Genomic DNA, 19,120 nt, shown 5'->3' with positions numbered 1-19,120 from the left:
TCCCAATGCAAACAAAGGCCGCAGAGAGGGGCAAGCCGTGTCGCCCTGTTTTAGGAACGCGAGAACAGGACGTTCCCATTCGGCGCGTTCTCCAAACAAAAATCGTGCAAACTCTTCTTCCCTGGATCATGGCCTTAATTGCTGATCAACTCTTCCCTCTTAATTGCTGATCAACTCTTCCCTCTTAATTGCTGATCAACTCTTCCTTCCCCCGCCCCAATCAACGGGGAAAAAGAGGGACTAGGTCGTTTCGTTTTGTCATCACGCCGCGACAAAACTCACATCCTTTCTCTCTATAACCGGGGCAGAAAATTTAGCAACACCGCTAAAGGAAAGTGAAAAACGCAACACAAAACTCCAGTAGTTAACGCACTCGCACAGTTTGGAGACGCTACAACCATCTAACCAAGTCTACTTTTTCATTTTTTTCCAACGGCGGCGGCGCTTCAGCATGTGATTCTTTCTTTGACCATATATTATTATGACACCTCCACAGTCCTTGTTACGGCCAACATATTTTATTGGAGGCCCTCCTCCAACAGAGACGGTTTGTTTATGTTGCAGCACTTGGATTATAACAGTCATGGGGCTGCCTCTCGTTTTGAGACTCTTTACCCTTTACCTTTGTTTTCCATCAACCCGCTTCGGTTTCCAGTTTCCACTAGACGCTGCACATTGTTGTGGGCAGAAGAAGAAGAAGAGCAGTAACATACATCCTTCGACGCCTGACAGTGGGCGCCCATTCATTCCGTGCCCTGCACTCAAGCCCCAGCCGAAGCGCGCTTCAATATACTAATACTATGGTAATAGTACGCCTGATTGAAGCTGGCCGTCCGCGTTCATGGTAACCCGAAAGTAGAAAATGAGAAAACTCTGACCTCTCCGAAGCTTACACTCTGCATTTTAAAACACCACTAACTCTCACTTGTTTGCTAGTTATATGACAGCATCGTAACACATTGAACCACTGAGACCATGCATGTCTTAGCTGTGTGTCGATCACAGTATACCTTGATAAGTCCTGCAAGAGCACCTAAATACATGACCTCATCGCTAAATAAATGAATATAAGGGGAATATCAACGTAAATTCTGGACATATCTTCGTCGCAGCAATTTGGAAGCATGCATTTGGAGCCCTTCCTTGGAACTTCTGTAAAGCAAAAGGTCAGCAACCTTGTCAATTAATGGTTCGATCATTGTTCCATTCTAAGATATCCTTAAAAAATTACAACACGGCAACCAAACCACAAGAAGCCCTTCTAACCCTTCTCCAAACAATATTGAAGACGCTTATTGTTTCGATAGGGAATGAGTCTGAAGCCACGTCTGCTTGTGCAGGATCTTGATGCCCACAAGATTCCAACAATGGACTGGTCTTTACCAGTCGCCCGTCCGACCAGCTATGGCCAACGCCTTGAGGCAAGACATGTTAGTTGATTGTTGAAACAGTGATCCTTCAATGTACTTTCACCCGACAATCACATGAACTAAATCGAGCCTCTTCTCAACCTACTTTCTCCACTTTTAAGACTAGAAAATGAAGAAAGTTTCAAATTCTCCACTTTCAGGGATGAGCTTTTGTTGGGGATTTAGATGATGGTCAACTTCACTATACTCATATTGATGAAGAGCCTAGGTGGGGAGAAAGGTCAGGATAGTGGAAAGCTTATCGTGAAATACCAACAGTAGATGGGCCTTCAATTCCCATCGTTCTCTGTGGCAGTCAGAAATGCCCCGGATTACCAGCAGCTGAAATACAAACGCCTAGGTGTAGAAATGAATAAGCAAAAATTAAAATCCAGAAAGCCGGTTTCTGATTCAACTGATAAGATGAGAAAATTTCTGCAGAAAGTCGAGAGTTGGATTCTGCAAAACTTTCAGAACATTCCCCTCATCCCCAATCAACCATGAGTTCTATGCTGAAGAAGAAACAAGAGGTGAATGAACAGACTGAACCCTTCCCTCAATTCTCTTCTCAGCCATCAACTTCAGCAAATATGAGCACATCTCTAATGGATGCTCAAGCCGACAAGTCAACAAGATTACACATCTAACACTGAATGAAATAGCCAAAGACACCGTACTCTTCTTTCCACTACTATGATTTGAAAAGATATGTTGCATGAATTTGGCAGAACTTATTCATAAAAAACCCATCCATCCATTCATGAAGATGGAAGCCGCTTGTCGCCTGGATGAACAGCATGCAATCGACAGGAATATCAGAATAGCTCACCATCCAGGTTCAATCTGTTTACATAGGAGAAGAGTCTGCCATGTTGCCACTCGACCAGAAATTTGATGGCCACAACGACATTAAAGGAACGCAGACTTTCATACGCCCCGAAGAGTAAGCTTCCGCTTGTAGCTGCCTGTCCACCTAACAATGGAAGAGTCCACCAGGTTGCCAGCCATGACTTTCCCAACTTTCTCTACTTAAACTGCCTTCATGGATTAACATAAATACCCAGAAAGCCCATCCCTCTAAAATTGGCTGGATTTCCACCATGTTGGAGGGATAGAATCCACATACCATGCAAGTGCAACAATGTGTTGAAGCAGAAGACTGAAGTAATGCAAAGCAGATGCCTTTTATGGCCTATACAAAGTTTACACTTCATCATAAGAAAATATCACCAAGATATGTTCAGAAACAGGAAAACATCAGAAAGGAAGAAAGCAATTTCCACTTTTGTGGCAACATAACTAGAAGTCTAGAACCACTCCTTTTCAACGCTTTCTCCAGTAACCCGAATAGAATGGCTGCATCAACCAAGACTGCAGCTCCCTGTCTTATTGCTCAGAGTGACCTGCTCCACATGATCAGCAAAACCATGCATAGAACTAACCAAACCCTGTATGATGAGATAACATACTGATCCAAGAAGTTGCTTTCTAAGGAACAACAACGAGCCAATGTCATCTCATTACTATCAGAAAACCTTAATGAGGAACGTTCACATTACGAAACTTGTGTATGCCTTACATCAGACCTATATTTACAAATCTTCCCCTTTGCTTACCTCTTCGAAAACTCAGAAGGCCATTTTGCCACAAAAGAAGCTCCAATGTAGATTCAAGGAAAGAGTAGAAGGTAGGTGAAAGCTAAACGTTCTGAAAGGGAAAAAAAAAAAAAGCTTTTTCAGCTTGCAACAAAAAAATAACTAAACTTTTGATCTCTCAAACAATCGGTTGAATGGAAAGATACAGACCTTTTTGTTTTTAGCAGTCGAACATTTCCCACGTCTCTTCGAGCTCACTTTTGATAATTCATTCACCAAGTCATCATACTTCTCCAACACTTTCTTCTGTTCATCAAATAAACCAAGCAATTCGTATGAATCTGCGATCTTCTGTATAATAGATCCATTTGGAGGTTTTCTGCCAAAAGCTTCAAGATCCTTGAAAAGCTTCAAAGCAATAAGATGGGAGCAAGAAAGAAAGGGTACACGTCAGTTGGTAATGAGATCAGCAAGAAGACATTTGTTAAATCAGTAATGCACATAAAATATTCACCTTCATGACAACATTTAACTTTCTTGAAAAGGACAGGTACAACATAAACCATGAAAACTAAGAGATCATTTGATAACAATTCCTGGAAAGCCAGGAATAGCATGCTGCATGCCACAGACCAGCCTCAGCTTGCATATGTATAGGGCAGAGTGGACACCTCAGCATTCCACCGTTATGGTGGAAGTGGAATTCAAGGGACATGGAATGCACAAAATGCCTCTTGTTTGTTGCTCGGGTGGAGGTGGGCCCCATGTGCTGCGCAGAGCACCAGCTTTCGCACAAGATGGTGTAAGATTTTGGGTGTCGAAGTATAACCCACGTTTAGATTCAGCAAAGGAAAGATAAGAGAGAAAACAGGAAAAGAGAAATGAGGAAGGGAGGTGAGGTTTTACATTTTCACACAACCCATTTATATAGTGATCCCTCTACACATTTTACAAGAATCTAGAATGAAATTATCACAATAATCTAGAGCCTAGAGTGAAGCAACACAATAACCTAGAGTCTAGAATAAAACAATTACAAAAATTACAATCATAACCCTGCCTAGATAAATGCGCTCAGACATGGTTAGACGTGTTGGATCTGAATCAGTAGACGTGTTGGATCTGGATCAAATTAGATCTAACATCTTATCATCCTCCCTCATGTTGTATATGGTTTTGCACCATGTACAACTTACCTTTTAAAAACCAGACTCGTTGCTTCGTTAGTCCTTTTGTAAATAAGTCTGCAACTTGTTCATTTGTACGAACATAAATAGGCTGAATCTCCTTGTCTTCCACCTTTTGTCTAATAAAGTGTTGATCAATCTCAATGTGCTTTGTTCGACCATGTTGTATGGGATTAAAAGCAATGTTAATAGCGCTTTGATTATCACACATTAACATTGACGTTTTAATCTTTTCTCCAATGTCTTCTAGCAAATGTCTAACTCATGTAACTTCAGCAGCACCTGCAGCCATGCATTTGTATTCAGCTTGAGTGCTGGATCTTGCCACTGCCTTTTGGTTTCGACAACTCCAAGACACAAGATTACGTCTAATGAAAATACAAAAACCAGAAATGGACTTTCTTTGATCGGGATCTCCAGCCCAATCTGCATCTGTGAATGTCATAAGTTGGTGTCCAGTAGTTATATTTTTACTTTTACTATAAACTAAGCCATCTCTTGCTGTCCCTTTTAGATATCTTAATATTCTTTTGACAGCATCCATGTGAGTATCTCTAAGTACATGCATAAATTGAGATACTTGATTCACAGCATATATAATAACTTAACTGGTCTAGTGAATGTAAGATATTGAAGTGCACCAAAAATACTTCGATATTGTGTAGGATCTTCATATAACTCCTCATCCTGAGCACTTAGCCTTTGATTTAGAACACTAGGAGTTCCAACAGGTTTACAATCAGACATACCTATCTTTTTCAGCAGATCCAACATGTATTTCTGTTGTGTAAATGTGAGGCGATTATTGTGTCTATCAATCTCTACACCAAGAAAGAATCGTAAATCACCAAGCCCTTTCATTTTGAAGTTTTGCATCATCAAAACTTTAGCTTCTTCTATGTGTTTTTCTGAATTGCCTGTGATAACAATATCATCAACATATATAAGAAGTAAAGTAAATATGTTTTCCTTTCGATAAATGAAAAGAGAGTTGTTAACATATCGTGTATAGGGAACCGGGTCTGGATATGGACCCGGTCCCATGGGCACGGGTACCGAGAGTGGCTCGGTACCCTAGGCGGGTCTCCCTCTTATTTAATCCCACTTATGGTGTAATTGTTGATTAAGTAGAATAACATTTTCTCTCTCCTAGGGTTGCGGTTGTGCCCCTAGGTTAGGGCTTCTCTGTGGTTTTTCACCTCTCTTTGAGGTTTTCCACGTATAGTGTTTCTTCTCTTTCTCTCTATCTTGGTTTGTGTTTCTACATGGTATCAGATTCAACATGTGAGAGATCGTTGGTGTGCTAGTCGTGTTTCCGCCGCAGTCTTCACTCTCTGCAGCGCCGTCGCTCTCTGCAGCGCCGCCGCCGTCCAGCGTCGTCGCCCTCTTCAGTGCCGCCGCTGCCCACCGCCGTCGCCCTCACCAGCACCGCCGCCATCTAGCGCCGCTGCCTCTTGTTTGTCGTCTCTGGTGCTGGGTATTCCTTCTCCTTGGTGATTATGATGGCTGAGGAGATGTCCCTCAAGATCGATGATGCCCTAGACACGGGCAGCAATACCAAGAGCGAGATCTTGCCTGTTCAAGTCACCTCCATCCGACTGAACAAGGATAACTATCTCTCTTGGTCTGCTGCCCTAGAAATTGGGATAACCAGTCGTGGTCGCCTGTCCTACATTACTGGGGAGAAGCCAGCACCTTCTAAAACCAATCCGCGATGGGCTACTTGGGCGTTGGAAGATAGTCAGGTTAAAGTATGGATTATTAGTTCTGTTTCCGCAGATATTCAGCCTTTGATCTTGCGTAAATCGACTGCCTACGACATGTGGACTGTGCTTGCACGGATGTATGGCCGTAAGAAGAGAGTATTGCGTACGTACCACATCAAACGTAGCATGTACTCTCTTAAACAGGGTGACTTGTCTGTAGCCTCTTTCTTTGCAGCCCTGAAGACTAAATGGGAGGAACTTGACTACCATGTGAATGATGACTAGCACTGTGGTTCTGATCATGCCTTGTACTGGGGCAAAGAATAGATGGATCGAACGTTTATTTTCCTTGGAGGCTTACGCGATGAATTTGAATCCATTAGGAGCCAAATTCTCAATTGTGACGAGGTCCCCGGAATTGAAGAGGTGTATGCCCGTGTGGAATCTGAGGAACAGCGTCGCCAGGTGATGCATATTGACAGTAGTCAGGGGAGTTCTCCATCAGCCTTTGTTAGTCGTGCTTCTAGGATTGGACAGCGTCCTGCTCGGCGGTGTAGCCATTGCAACAAATTGGGACATTCTGTTGACTTTTGTTGGGATCTTCATCCTGAGAGGCGGCTTGTCCGGGGTCGTCCTCCTTCTAGCCGCCGGAGTCCTTCTGTGCCTGAGCCTAGTCAGAGTAGTCCTTCAAATGTTGCCAAATCTAAGCTTTCCTCCGATCAAATCAAAGAACTGCAAGCGTATATCAGCCGGTTGTCTACTTCTCAGGAGGATGCTTCCACGTCTGAGGGGGCTAAGTTAGCCCAAGCTCTCGTGGCCACTAGTGACCAAGGTAATTCCTCACATGGTGATTGGATTATTGACAGTGGCGCTACGCATCATATGACAGGGGACCCTAAGATGTTCCAAGAATACAAATTGTCTTCTGGGCAGCAACGTGTGTCTTTGGCTGATGGTTCTTCTATCTCTGTGGCTGGGAAAAGGAGTTTGTCCTTGTTAAATAAATACTGTCTTCATAATGCTCTTCATGTTCCCAACATTCCTGTGAATTTGTTATCTGTCAGCAGTATTACTAAAGAACTCAACTGTAATTTGATCTTTTTTGCTGATCGGTGTTTTCTGCAGGACTTGGTGACGGGGCAGAAGATTGGGATTGGTTCGGCTATTGATGGGCTCTACAGACTGCCTGTGCAGGTTGCGTCTGCTCTTATTTCAGCCACTAGTAGACAGTTGTCATGCATGCAAGACAGATCTACTATTATGCGGTGGCACGAGCGGCTTGGTCATCTTCTGTTTCCGTTGATTTAGAAGTTGTTTCCTAGTTTGTTTCATTCTGTTTTCATGGACTCCTTCACCTGTGAAGTGTGTCAGTTGGCTAAACATGTTAGGACCTCGTACCCTATTTCATTCAATAAAACCACTCGTCCATTTGCTTTGGTTCACTCTGATGTTTGGGGTCCTTCGGGAGTACCCACGTGTCGTGGTTTTCATTACTTTATGACCCTTATTGATGATTACTCCCGTTGTACGTTCGTGTATCTGTTGAAAGAACGTAGTGAAGTTCCCGTTATTGTCAAAAACTTTGTGGCGTTTGTTGAGACTCAGTTTCAAACGTCTGTCCAAGCTTTTCGCACTGATAATGCTAGAGAGTATGTCTCTCAATCCCTAGATGATTTCTTAAAGAGCAAGGGTATTGTTCATGAAACGTCCTGTAGTTACACACCTCCCCAAAACGGCGTGGCTGAACGGAAGAATCACCATTTACTTGATGTTACCCGGGCTATTTTGTTCCATCGGCAGGTTCCCAAGCGCTACTGGGGTGATGCGCTTCTCACTAGTGCCCACCTTATCAACCGTATGCCTACCCGTGTGTTGCAGGGTCATTCCCCGTACTCTATGCTTTGGCCAACTCAGAATCCCTGGCCTCTTACTCCTCGGGTGTTCGGGTGTTCGGGTGTGTATGTTTTGTTCATGACCATAGTCTCACCCTCAAGAAACTTGATCCTCGGTCTATCAAGGCTGTCTTCCTGGGGTATTCCTCCACTCAGAAGGGATACAAATGTGTTGATCCTACCACTTCTAAAGTCTATGTTTCCTGGGACGTTACCTTCCATGAACATGAGGCATACTTTCATGTGAATCCTCTTCAGGGGGAGTATCTAGGGAACAGTAGTGAAGAGTATTCCTCAAATCAGTTGATTCAGTTTATGGATTTCTTGGATTACAAGGCTAGTGACAGTGTGGCAAACACAGTCAGAGATGATAGAGACTGTCACATGGACGAGGGCCTTGTTGATAATCAGCCTACGGCCCGTGATCATTTGTTTGGCCAGGTGTACAAAAGGAAGAAGACAGATGAGGTTGAAAATGTTGATGTAACCAATCCCAATCCTGTGAGTTTCCCGGATGACCCTAGTCTAATCAATGAAGAGCTTCCTATAGCCCTGCGCAAGGGCACCAGGTCTTGTACTTCTCATCCAATTCAGAGATTTGTCTCTTATGCGAAACTGAGTAAGAATTACAAATGCTTTATAACATCCTTGTCTAAGTCTGTTATTCCCAAGTGTGTGGAAGATGCTAGAGAGGATCCTAAATGGCTACAGGCCATGACAGAGGAGATGGATGCCTTGGCGAATAATGACACTTGGGAAGTTGTGGATATTCCCAAGGGGACTCATTTAGTTGGTTCAAAGTGGGTGTTCAATGTGAAGTATAAACCAGATGGTACTGTGGAAAGGTATAAGGCTCGGCTTGTTGCAAAGGGGTTCAGCCAGAAATATGGTATTGATTATCTTGAAACCTTTGCCCCTGTTGCCAAACTGAAAACTGTGAGGGTCATCTTAGCACTTGCCGTGCAAAAGGGGTGGAGCATGGATCAACTTGATGTTAAGAATGCATTCTTGAATGGCCATCTAGAAGAAGAGGTCTACATGAGTATGCCTCCTGGATATGTTCAAAGCGGAAAATGTTGTTATCTCAAGAAAGCCTTGTATGGATTAAAGCAGTCTCCTAGAGCATGGTTTGAAAGACTGAAGATAGTGATGAAGACGAATGAATACAAACAGGAAAATGGTGATCACACCCTGTTCATTAAGCAGAGAGATGGCCTGGTGAGTCTTCTTCTTGTGTATGTTGATGATATGATAGTCACAGGTGACGATGAAGAAGAGAAAAGGAAGATGAAGGAGAGGTTAGCTGCTGAATTTGATCTTAAAGATTTGGGTAAACTAAGGTACTTTCTGGGAATAGAGATTGCTCGGTCAGAGACAGGGCTGGTTATGAGCCAAAGGAAATACACTTTGGATCTTCTAAAGGAGACAGGCAAACTTGGATGTAGGCCCTTTCTAACTCCAATGGAGTCCGGTACAAAGATAAGCATCAAAACTGGCAACATCCTAGATGAGGAAGGAAAAGGGCGGTATCAGAGGCTGGTTGGTAAGCTCATCTATCTTACTCTTACTCGACCTGATATTACTTATGCTGTAAATGTGTTGAGTCAGTTTATGCATGCTCCTACTGATTGTCACTGGAAGAGTGTAGAAAGAGTGTTGAGGTACCTAAAGAATGACCCAGGAAAAGGATTACTCTATACTAAGCAAGACCAACTTAATATTAAAGGATACTCTGACGCAGATTGGGCAGGATGTACTGATACTAGGAGGTCTACCACAGGGTACTGTATCTTTCTGGGGAGTAACCTGGTTGTATGGAGAAGTAAAAGGCAGGAAGTTTGCTCTAGATCCAGTACTGAGGCTGAATACAGGGCTGTGGCTATGGGAGTTACAGAAATGTTATGGTTAAAGATTCTCCTAGCAGATATTGGTGTTGAAACAGAAGAGAAGATGAAGATGTACTGCGACAACAAGTCTGCAATTAACCTTGCGAATAATCCCATTCTGCATGACAGAACTAAACATGTGGAGATTGATCGCCACTTCATACGGGAACGCATAGATTCAAAGGAGTTGATCTTACCTTATATGAAGTCTGAAGATCAAATTGAAGATGTTCTAACCAAAGCCTTATGTACATCTCAATTCGAGAAAAATGTAAGCAAGCTTGGCATGTTTGACATGTATGCCAAGCTTGAGGGGGAGTGTTAACATATCGTGTATAGGGAACCGGGTCTGGATATAGACCCGGTCCCATGTGCACGGGTACTGAGAGTGGCTCGGTACCCTAGGCGGGTTTCCCTCTTATTTAATCCCACTTATGGTGTAATTGTTGATTAAGTGGAATAACATTTTCTCTCTCCTAGGGTTGTGGTTGTGCCCCTAGGTTAGGGCTTCTCTGTGGTTTTTCACCTCTCTTTGAGGTTTTCCACGTATATTGTGTGTTTCTTCTCTTTCTCTCTATCTTGGTTTGTGTTTCTACAAGAGTGATCTAAAACAATGTTATAAAAGGAGTAGCGTATCGCGTATCGGTCGGGCCGACCTATACGCCGTATCGTAATGTATCGTAAACGTATCGTAACGTATCGTAAAATTATTTTTTTATTTTTTAAAAAATATTAAAAATCATGAAAAATAGAAAAAAATCCACAAAAATGCGACAAAAACAAGCAAAAATCAGAAAAAATCAAGAAAAATGTATTTAAAGGTACATTCAAATATGTTAAGTATGAAGTATGAATAATACATTCAAAAATAAGAAATCAAACATTCAAAATAACATAATAAGCATCAGTGTTAGGCTCTTAGCCTCTTAGCATGCCGAAGAGAATTAGATTACATCACAATTCATGAGTTCAAAAGTCAAAACATATAGTTATCGTCTTCCTTGGTGTTAGAAACCAAAAAACTCTCTTTCTCCAAGCTTCCCACCGTTCCCACTATGAGAAAGAAAGCTTCTTCACCGGCAAAGATTGATGCGAATGGGGAAAATCTCTCCCTCCCACGTCTCTTGCAGTGTTTAAAAACAAAAAAAGAGAGAGAGAGGAGCGTAGGTTTCTAAAAGATCATGCAAAAAAGGGGTCATCGGGCCCTTTTTAATTTTTTCCCTGTATCGTACGATACGGGGGTGTATCTCATGTATCATACGATACTGGCGTTACGCTTGCGATACACGAGCGTATCGTATATCGCAAGCTTAACGTATAGGTTTCTTCGACCTATACGATACTTATCGTACGATATGCATGCGTATCATACGATGCTGATAACATTGATCTAGAGGACATCTCCGAAAACCACATTCTTGAATCTTGCAGGAGAAAATATCAAACCACGAGCATGAGGCCTGTTTGAGTCCAGAAATAGATTTTCTTAGTTTACAAACCCATGCATGAGAGTCTCCTTTCGTATATCCTGGAGGTTGTTCCATATATACTTCCTCTCTCAAATCATCATGAAGAAAAGCATTCTTTACGTCCATTTGATGTAGTCTCCATTCATATTCAGCTATTTGATGTAGTCTCCATCCATGAAAGCCTTGTATGGATTAAAGCAGTCTCCTAGAGCATGGTTTGAAAGACTGAGGATAGTGATGAAGACGAATGGATACAAACAGGAAAATGGTGATCACACCCTGTTCATTAAGCAGAGAGATGGCCTGGTGAGTCTTCTTCTTGTGTATGTTGATGATATGATAGTCACAGGTGACGATGAAGAAGAGAAAAGGAAGATGAAGGAGAGGTTAGCTGCTGAATTTGATCTTAAAGATTTGGGTAAACTAAGGTACTTTCTGGGAATAGAGATTGCTCGGTCAGAGACAGGGCTGGTTATGAGCCAAAGAAAATACACTCTGGATCTTCTAAAGGAGACAGGCAAACTTGGATGTAGGCCCTTTCTAACTCCAATGGAGTCCGGTACAAAGATAAGCATCAAAACTGGCAACATCCTAGATGAGGAAGGAAAAGGGCGGTATCAGAGGCTGGTTGGTAAGCTCATCTATCTTACTCTTACTCGACCTGATATTACTTATGCTGTAAATGTGTTGAGTCAGTTTATGCATGCTCCTACTGATTGTCACTGGAAGAGTGCAGAAAGAGTGTTGGGGTACCTAAAAAATGACCCAGGAAAAGGATTACTCTATACTAAGCAAGACCAACTTAATATTGAAGGATACTCTGATGCAGATTGGGCAGGATGTACTGATACTAGGAGGTCTACCACAGGGTACTGTATCTTTCTGGGGAGTAACCTGGTTGTATGGAGAAGTAAAAGGCAGGAAGTTTGCTCTAGATCCAGTGCTTGATAGAAATGTAGCACCAATATCTGTAACCCGAAAACAGCACTCACGCAGGAAGATAGAGATAGAGAGAGAGAGAGAGAGAGAGGGAGAGAGAGAATGAAAACAAGAAGAAACTGAGGAGAAGAAGCCGTAGCCAAAATGGTTTGCACGGCCTCTATTTATAATCCCATTTCCAGAATTCTAAGAGTCTCCAATCGTAGAATCCTAGGAGATTTCACAAGCTCCAAGGACATTAATTACATCATAGAAACCTAAGAGACTTCACATATTACAAGGATATTAACTACAACATAGAATCCTAGGAGACTTCCCATATAACAAGGATATTAACTACAACATAGAATCTTAGGAGACTCTTCACATGTTACAAGGACATTAAATATTTTAACACATTCTACAAGGAGGTGGAATCCTAAGAGACTCCTCTTCAATGTGCTGGTGAAGGATTTATATTTTAACACCCTCCCTCAAGTTGTGCATGGTTTTGCACCATGTACAACTTGCCTTTTAGAAACCAGAATCGTTCCTTTGTTAATCCTTTTGTAAATAAGTCTGCAACTTGTTCATCTGTACGAACATAAATAGGCTGAATCTCCTTGTCTTCCACCTTTTGTCTAACAAAGTGTTGATCAATCTCAATATGCTTTGTTCGACCATGTTGTACGGGATTAAAGGCAATGTTAATAGCGCTTTGATTATCGCACATTAACATTGATGTTTTAATCTTTTCTCCAATGTCTTCTAGCAAATGTCTAACCCATGTAACTTCAGCAGTACCTGCAGCCATGCATCTGTATTCAGCTTCAGTGCTGGATCTTGCTACTGCATTTTGCTTTCGACAACTCCAAGACACAAGATTACGTCCAATGAAAATACAAAAACCAGAAATGGACTTTCTTTGATCGGGATCTCCAGCCCAATCTGCATCTGTGAATGTCATAAGTTGATGTCCAGTAGTTATATTTTCACTCTTACCATAAACTAAGCCATCTCCTGCTGTCCCTTTAAGATATCTTAATATTCTTTTGACAGCATCCATGTGAGTATCTCTAGGTGCATGCATAAATTGGGATACTTGATTCACAGCATATATAATATCTGGTCTAGTAAATGTAAGATATTGAAGTGCCCCAACAATACTTCGATATTGCGTAGGATCTTCATATAACTCCCCATCTTGAGCACTTAGTCTTTGATTTAGAACACTAGGAGTTCCAACAGGCTTACAATCAGACATACCTGACTTTCTCAACAGATCCAACGTGTATTTCTGTTGTGTCAATGTGAGGCGATTATTGTGCCTATCAATCTCCACTCCAAGAAAGAATCGTAAATCACCAAGCTCTTTCATTTTGAAGTTTTGCATCATCAAAACTTTAGCTTCTTCTATGTGTTTTTCTGAATTGCCTGTGATAACAATATCATCAACATATATAAGAAGTAAAGTAAATATGTTTTCCTTTCGATAAATGAAAAGAGAGTGATCTAGAGGACATCTCCGAAAACCACATTCTTGAATCTTGCAAGAGAAACTGTCAAACCACGAACGTGAGGCCTGTTTAAGTCCATAAATAGATTTTCTTAGTTTGCAAACCCATGCATGAGAGTCTCCTTTCGTGTATCCTGGAGGTTGTTCCATATATACTTCCTCCCTTAAATCACCATGAAGAAAAGTATTCTTCACGTCCATTTGATGTAGTCTCCATCCATATTCAACTGCCAATGATATAATCACGCGAATTGTTCCCATTTTGATCACAGGGCTGAATGTCTCATCATAATCTTCTCCATATTGTTGTGTAAACTCTTTTGCTACTAACCTTGCTTTGTGTCTTTCTATGCTGCCGTCAGGTTTGTATTTAATTTTGTATACCCATTTGAAGCCCACTACGTTCTTTTCGTGTGGCCTTGGAACGATCTCCCATGTTCCACATTCATGCAAGGCATCCATTTCTTCTTTCATAGCCTTTCTCCAATGATGTGATTTTGATGCTTGATCAAATGAAGTAGGTTCTTCCTCCTTGCCAACTTTTGCCATGAATAACTGAAAATCAAGTGATAAAGAATCATAACTAACCCACCTGTGAATGGGATGACGAATGCATTGGGATCTTCTAAGGTGGGGCATGTTGTCTTCTTCACTGTGAGCATCTCTGTCCCTTAGTCGTCGACTGTAGATAAGACCCGAATACCGATGTGCATCGTTGCTCTGTTCTTCATTATTGTTTTCGTGATGACTTGATGACTGTGTTGGATCTTCTTGATTTTCACTTTGAGCCATATCCGACGATTGTATTGCTCTCTCTGAATCTTCACTTTGAGGCACATCATTTTCTATAACAGGATCTGCATTGAATAACTGTGTACTGGTCCAGGGATCATAAGATTCAATGGTCATAGGCATTTCATTTGTGTTATCAAAACTATGTTCATCAAAAATGACATTTCTTGAAGTTTTGATACGTTTAGTTGTTGGATCATAGCATCGAAAACCTTTATATTCATCAGCATATCCAACGAATCTACATTGAATAGCTTTGTCTTGAAACTTGTTCCTCAAGGCAGCATCAACGTGAACATAGCATACACAACCAAAAACCTTCAAGTTCTTGTAATCAGGTTGTTTGCCTAAGAGTGTAAAATATGGCGATTCAATAACTTTTGAACTTAGCTTATCAGCCTTGTCATTAAGAACAAAACATTTGCATCCAAAAATACGAAGTCTATTGAAATCGGGTTCATACTTGAATAATTTTTCAAACGGAGTGGTATTATGTAAAACTTTTGAAGGCATTCTATTTATAAGATAAACAGAGGCAAGTGCGGTTTCAGCCCAAAAGTTTTTAGGCACATTTTTGGAAATAAGAAGGGTTCTTGTTGTTTCAATTATGTGCCTATGTTTTCTTTCTGAAAGTCCATTTTGTTGAGGTGTTCTTGGACAAGATTTTTGGTGGACTATCCCATAGTTTTTCAAATATCTTTCGAACTCATTTGAAATGTATTCACCTCCGGAATCAGTCCTTAAAATTTTTAATTTAGCATTGAATTGTGTTTGTACTAACATGTGAAAATTTTTGAATATCTCAAAAACTTCGGATTTATATTTTAGGAAATATATCCAACAATACCTAGTGAAGTCATCAACAAAGATCACATAATATGATAGCCCTCCTTTTGACATGATAGGAGAGGGTCCCCATACATCGGAATGAACAAGCTCAAAAGGCAAAGAAGAGAAGAAGTTCCTTTCTCCAAAAGATAAAGATTTCATTTTTCCATGTATACAATCATTACATTTAAAATTTTCAATACAAATATTCTTGGTAGGGTTCATCATAGACAATTTTCTAACATTTGGATGACCTAATCTTTGGTGCCAAACATTGTTGTCCACATTTTCAACATAGTGACAAAACTTTTCTTTGGGGATGCATAAATTGTCCATGTAGTAAAGGTCCCCTTTTCTAAAACCTTCCCCAATCAATCTCCCGGTTTGGTGATCCTGCACCAAACATTTATTTGATGAGAAAACAACATCAAATCCAAGATCTGAGATTTGTGACACAGAAAGTAAGTTAAGATTAAGTTTAGGAACATAACTAACTTTTGGAACAAAAAATTTTTGTTTTCCAAATTCTTTTTCAAAATTCCCAATCCCTTTAACACTTAAAGAAGTTCCATCGGCGGTAACAACATTTGATTCTTTTCTTGTTCTTTCAAATTTGGTCAAAGATGATATATTTGGTGTCATATGAAAAGATGCACCAGAATCTAAAAGCCAAGAAAACATACCAGGAGTGTTGGAGATGGATGCCGTTGTTGCTAGTGCTCCGGAATTTGACTCCTTGATCATGGGTTGAAGGGCTGTCATGATTTGATTCAACGTTGTGGATATAGATGATAGATCACATCCTTCATTTGTGACATTTGCGGCCTTTCTTTGATCAAATTGTCTAATATTGTAATGTCCACCTTGAGGAAATGAAATTCTCCGGTTGTGTTGCCCTCCTTGTGGATATGAAGTTCCTCCTTTGAGAAAATTTCCTCCAAGATTCCGCGATTGTCCTTCATTGTTGTTCAACTTTGGGCAACTAGGTCTTATGTGACCCGGTTCATGACAAAAGTGGCAAATAACTTTATATTCTCCTCTAATTTGATTCTTAAAGTGAGGAGGTCTAAAAGACTTGATGTTGTTTCCAGGTCTAGAGGCGGCTAAGGCTCTTTCTTCTTCTTGTTTTGAGACAAGAACACTATCTTTATCCATTTCTTTGGATAATTTCATTCTAGTTTCCTCTCCACTTAGCTTTGTAAGAAGTTCATGAATGAGTGGAGGAGAGGATGAAGAAAGAAGGGCTGACCTTATTTGTTCAAATTCGGGCCGTAGCCCTTGAAGGAATTGAAAAAACCGAAATTCATCTATTTCATTTCTTCTAATCTCATGGCATTTGCAGTCCAACCCTAGTTCGGGACTTAGTTGATCTAACTCATTCCATACACTAGAGATTTCCATGAAAAATTCTCTAACATTTTCTCTCCTTGCTTGATACTTTGGGCCTTTTGAATCAAAAGATACTTTCGGGCCATATCTTTTTGGGTGAACATTCCCTTAAGATATTCCCAAACTTCACTAGCCTTTTCATAATACATAAGATTTTGGGCAATTCTAGGTTCAATACTTCCATAAATCCATTCTTTAATCCTAGAATTTTTAGCTTCCCAATCGTCTAATTTTTTGTAATATTCATTCATAGCATTTTGTCTTTCCACACCATCTAGTTGTTTTTCAATCCCATTTTCTATTTTGGTCAACTTGAGAGTGGGAGGGATAGACGTACCTCTTATGAAGCCCCATAAATATTTTCCTTTGATATGCATTTCCAAACATTTTGCCCATAGTGTATAATTGGTTCCGTCAAGCTTGTATGGAACATAATAGCTTCCTCCTTCAATTGAAACTTTGGAGTCTTCCATGAGAGCAATACAATAATCTCCAAGGAAGTCAAGAAAAAACTCTTCTAGAAATTTCACCAAACAGTTGGTGAGCAACCGCAGCAAAAAGGCCTTCAAGAAATTATATCCTCCAGCAAAGAATCTCTTCAATCAAACCAGCAACATAAAATCTCAGCAGCAGCCTTTAACAAGCTTTGAGAATCAGCCCAATGGCTCTGATACCATGTGAAAAGTGACTATAACAGTCACAAAGAATACATATAATACCAAAAAGGCACTAAGGCCAAGTGAAGAAGAGTAATACTCATTCAATAAACAATATAAAGGCTGTAAAACACAGCTTATCCTTTACAAAGACTGTTACAAGGATATTTATAAGAGAGAATAAGAAGAGATGAGCTAAACTAGCCGTTGGGCTAGTTCCAACAGCTCTTAATAGAGCTGTTGGAACTGCCAACGGCTAGTTTGGCAGAAATAATAAAAAAATAAAAAAATAAAAAATAAAGAGAAAAGAAAGAAATAAACTAAATCCTAAACTAATTCCTAACTAATTCTAAACTAGCTCTTAACTAAGATAATACCTAATTAAGAGATAACAACAATAAGAAATCATATTTCTTAACATTAGTATCATGCATCATGCTCATGGCGCTTTCAACTATATGTCGATGTTTCCGCTCAACTACACCATTTTGTTGTGGTGTGTAAGGGCAGGAAATTTGTCTAGTTATCCCTTTTTCACGTAGAAATTCAATAAAATCAAGCGATGAATATTCTCCCCCTCCATCACATTGAAAATGCACCACATTGGATGAAAATTTAGTTTGAATCATGGCATAGAAGTTTCGAAATATGTGAGGTACTTCTGATTTGTGTTTCATGAAGTAAATCCAGGTGAAACGTGAGTAAGAGTCAATGAATAAGACATAATATCTTGACCCAGACATGGAATCAATAGGGGCTGACCCCCATACATCAGAAAAAATAGTTTCAAAAGGTTTGGAAGCCCTTTGATTTATATTATGGAAAGGTAAAACATGACTCTTACAAAGTCCACAACTTGAACATTTTTTGACACTTGAAGTAAGAGGTAAACTTGATCGTGGAATGAGACTATCTGTGACAAGTTTTTCAATGAAATGTCGACCACAGTGTCCTAGCCGACTATGCCACAAATCAGACTCCAAAAATTGGTTAGGGCCCCTTACTTTTGATTGAAAATGGCAAGAACTTGGCACTGATGACGCATTATGAGAAAGAGAAAATGTCTTCAATCCTATATCAAAAGTGGATGAATCCTTGGGTAGACATTCCTTGAGGACGTACATATTCCCTTGACGCTCCCCTCTAGCGAACATTTTCTTCGTTTGGAGGTCCTTGACATAGACAGAAGAAGGTGTGAATTCAACAGAAGAGCTTGTATCATCAATGAGTTTAGAAATGGATATGATGTTCTTTTTGATATTGGGAGCAAGAACAACATTAGACAGTGATAGAGACGAGGATGACAATGGAATATGTGCATTTCCAATATGTGTAATAGGATGAGATTTTCCATCACCTGTTATAATGCAACTTCTACCATAATGAGGGGATAAGTTAGTCAATTTACCTGCATTTCCTGTCACATGGGTAGCTGCACCTGAATCCAAGAACCATTCTCCCTGCTCATTTTGCTTTATAGTCATCTTTGAGAATGCGGCCATCAATAGCTGTTGCATATCTTCAGCGGTGGATTTAGAACTTTGTCCTCCTTGTTTATAATCATGTCTTACCCCTTTGTTTTTATTTTGAGGATTAAACCAACATTGTGCCTTCATGTGTCCTTTCTTGTTGCACTGAAAACAAATTGGTATTTTTCTTGAAGTATCCAAAGGAGACATACCTTGGTTATGTGGTGTTGGTAGAATGCCACGACCACCATGGTTGGAGTTCCCATGGCTCTTACCAAACTTTACATTCATAGCCAACACATTTTCTGTTTCTGTTATCACAATACAATGTAGGTAGCTGCTCTGTTATCACAATACATTTTCATAGGAAGTTTCATTGATATTCCCAATCCTAGAAGCACTGATTTG

At 40.4% G+C, this 19,120-nt stretch overlaps 1 protein-coding gene across 5 annotated transcripts in view; it reads right to left on the bottom strand.

Annotated features, from left to right (window-relative positions):
- Positions 1-2,569: 2,569 nt before the first annotated feature.
- The window catches only part of LOC116255293 (pentatricopeptide repeat-containing protein At4g18975, chloroplastic), a 54,824-nt gene continuing 38,273 nt past the window's right edge, over positions 2,570-19,120 (bottom strand). For all 5 annotated transcript variants that reach the window (XM_031631073.2, XM_031631071.2, XM_031631076.2 and 2 more), the window contains 2 exons: positions 3,215-3,412; positions 2,570-3,116 (listed from right to left, as the gene is read on the bottom strand). In XM_031631073.2, coding sequence (XP_031486933.1) covers positions 3,108-3,116; positions 3,215-3,412 — 207 coding nt within the window. In that variant the 3' untranslated portion in view covers positions 2,570-3,107. The remainder of the gene's footprint in view (positions 3,117-3,214; positions 3,413-19,120) is intronic.

The sequence above is a fragment of the Nymphaea colorata genome, chromosome 5 (assembly GCF_008831285.2).
Source record: "Nymphaea colorata isolate Beijing-Zhang1983 chromosome 5, ASM883128v2, whole genome shotgun sequence".
Taxonomy (NCBI): domain Eukaryota; kingdom Viridiplantae; phylum Streptophyta; class Magnoliopsida; order Nymphaeales; family Nymphaeaceae; genus Nymphaea; species Nymphaea colorata.
The sequence above is the reverse complement of the archived record's forward strand: the minus strand, read 5'-3'. Positions and strand labels throughout refer to the sequence as shown.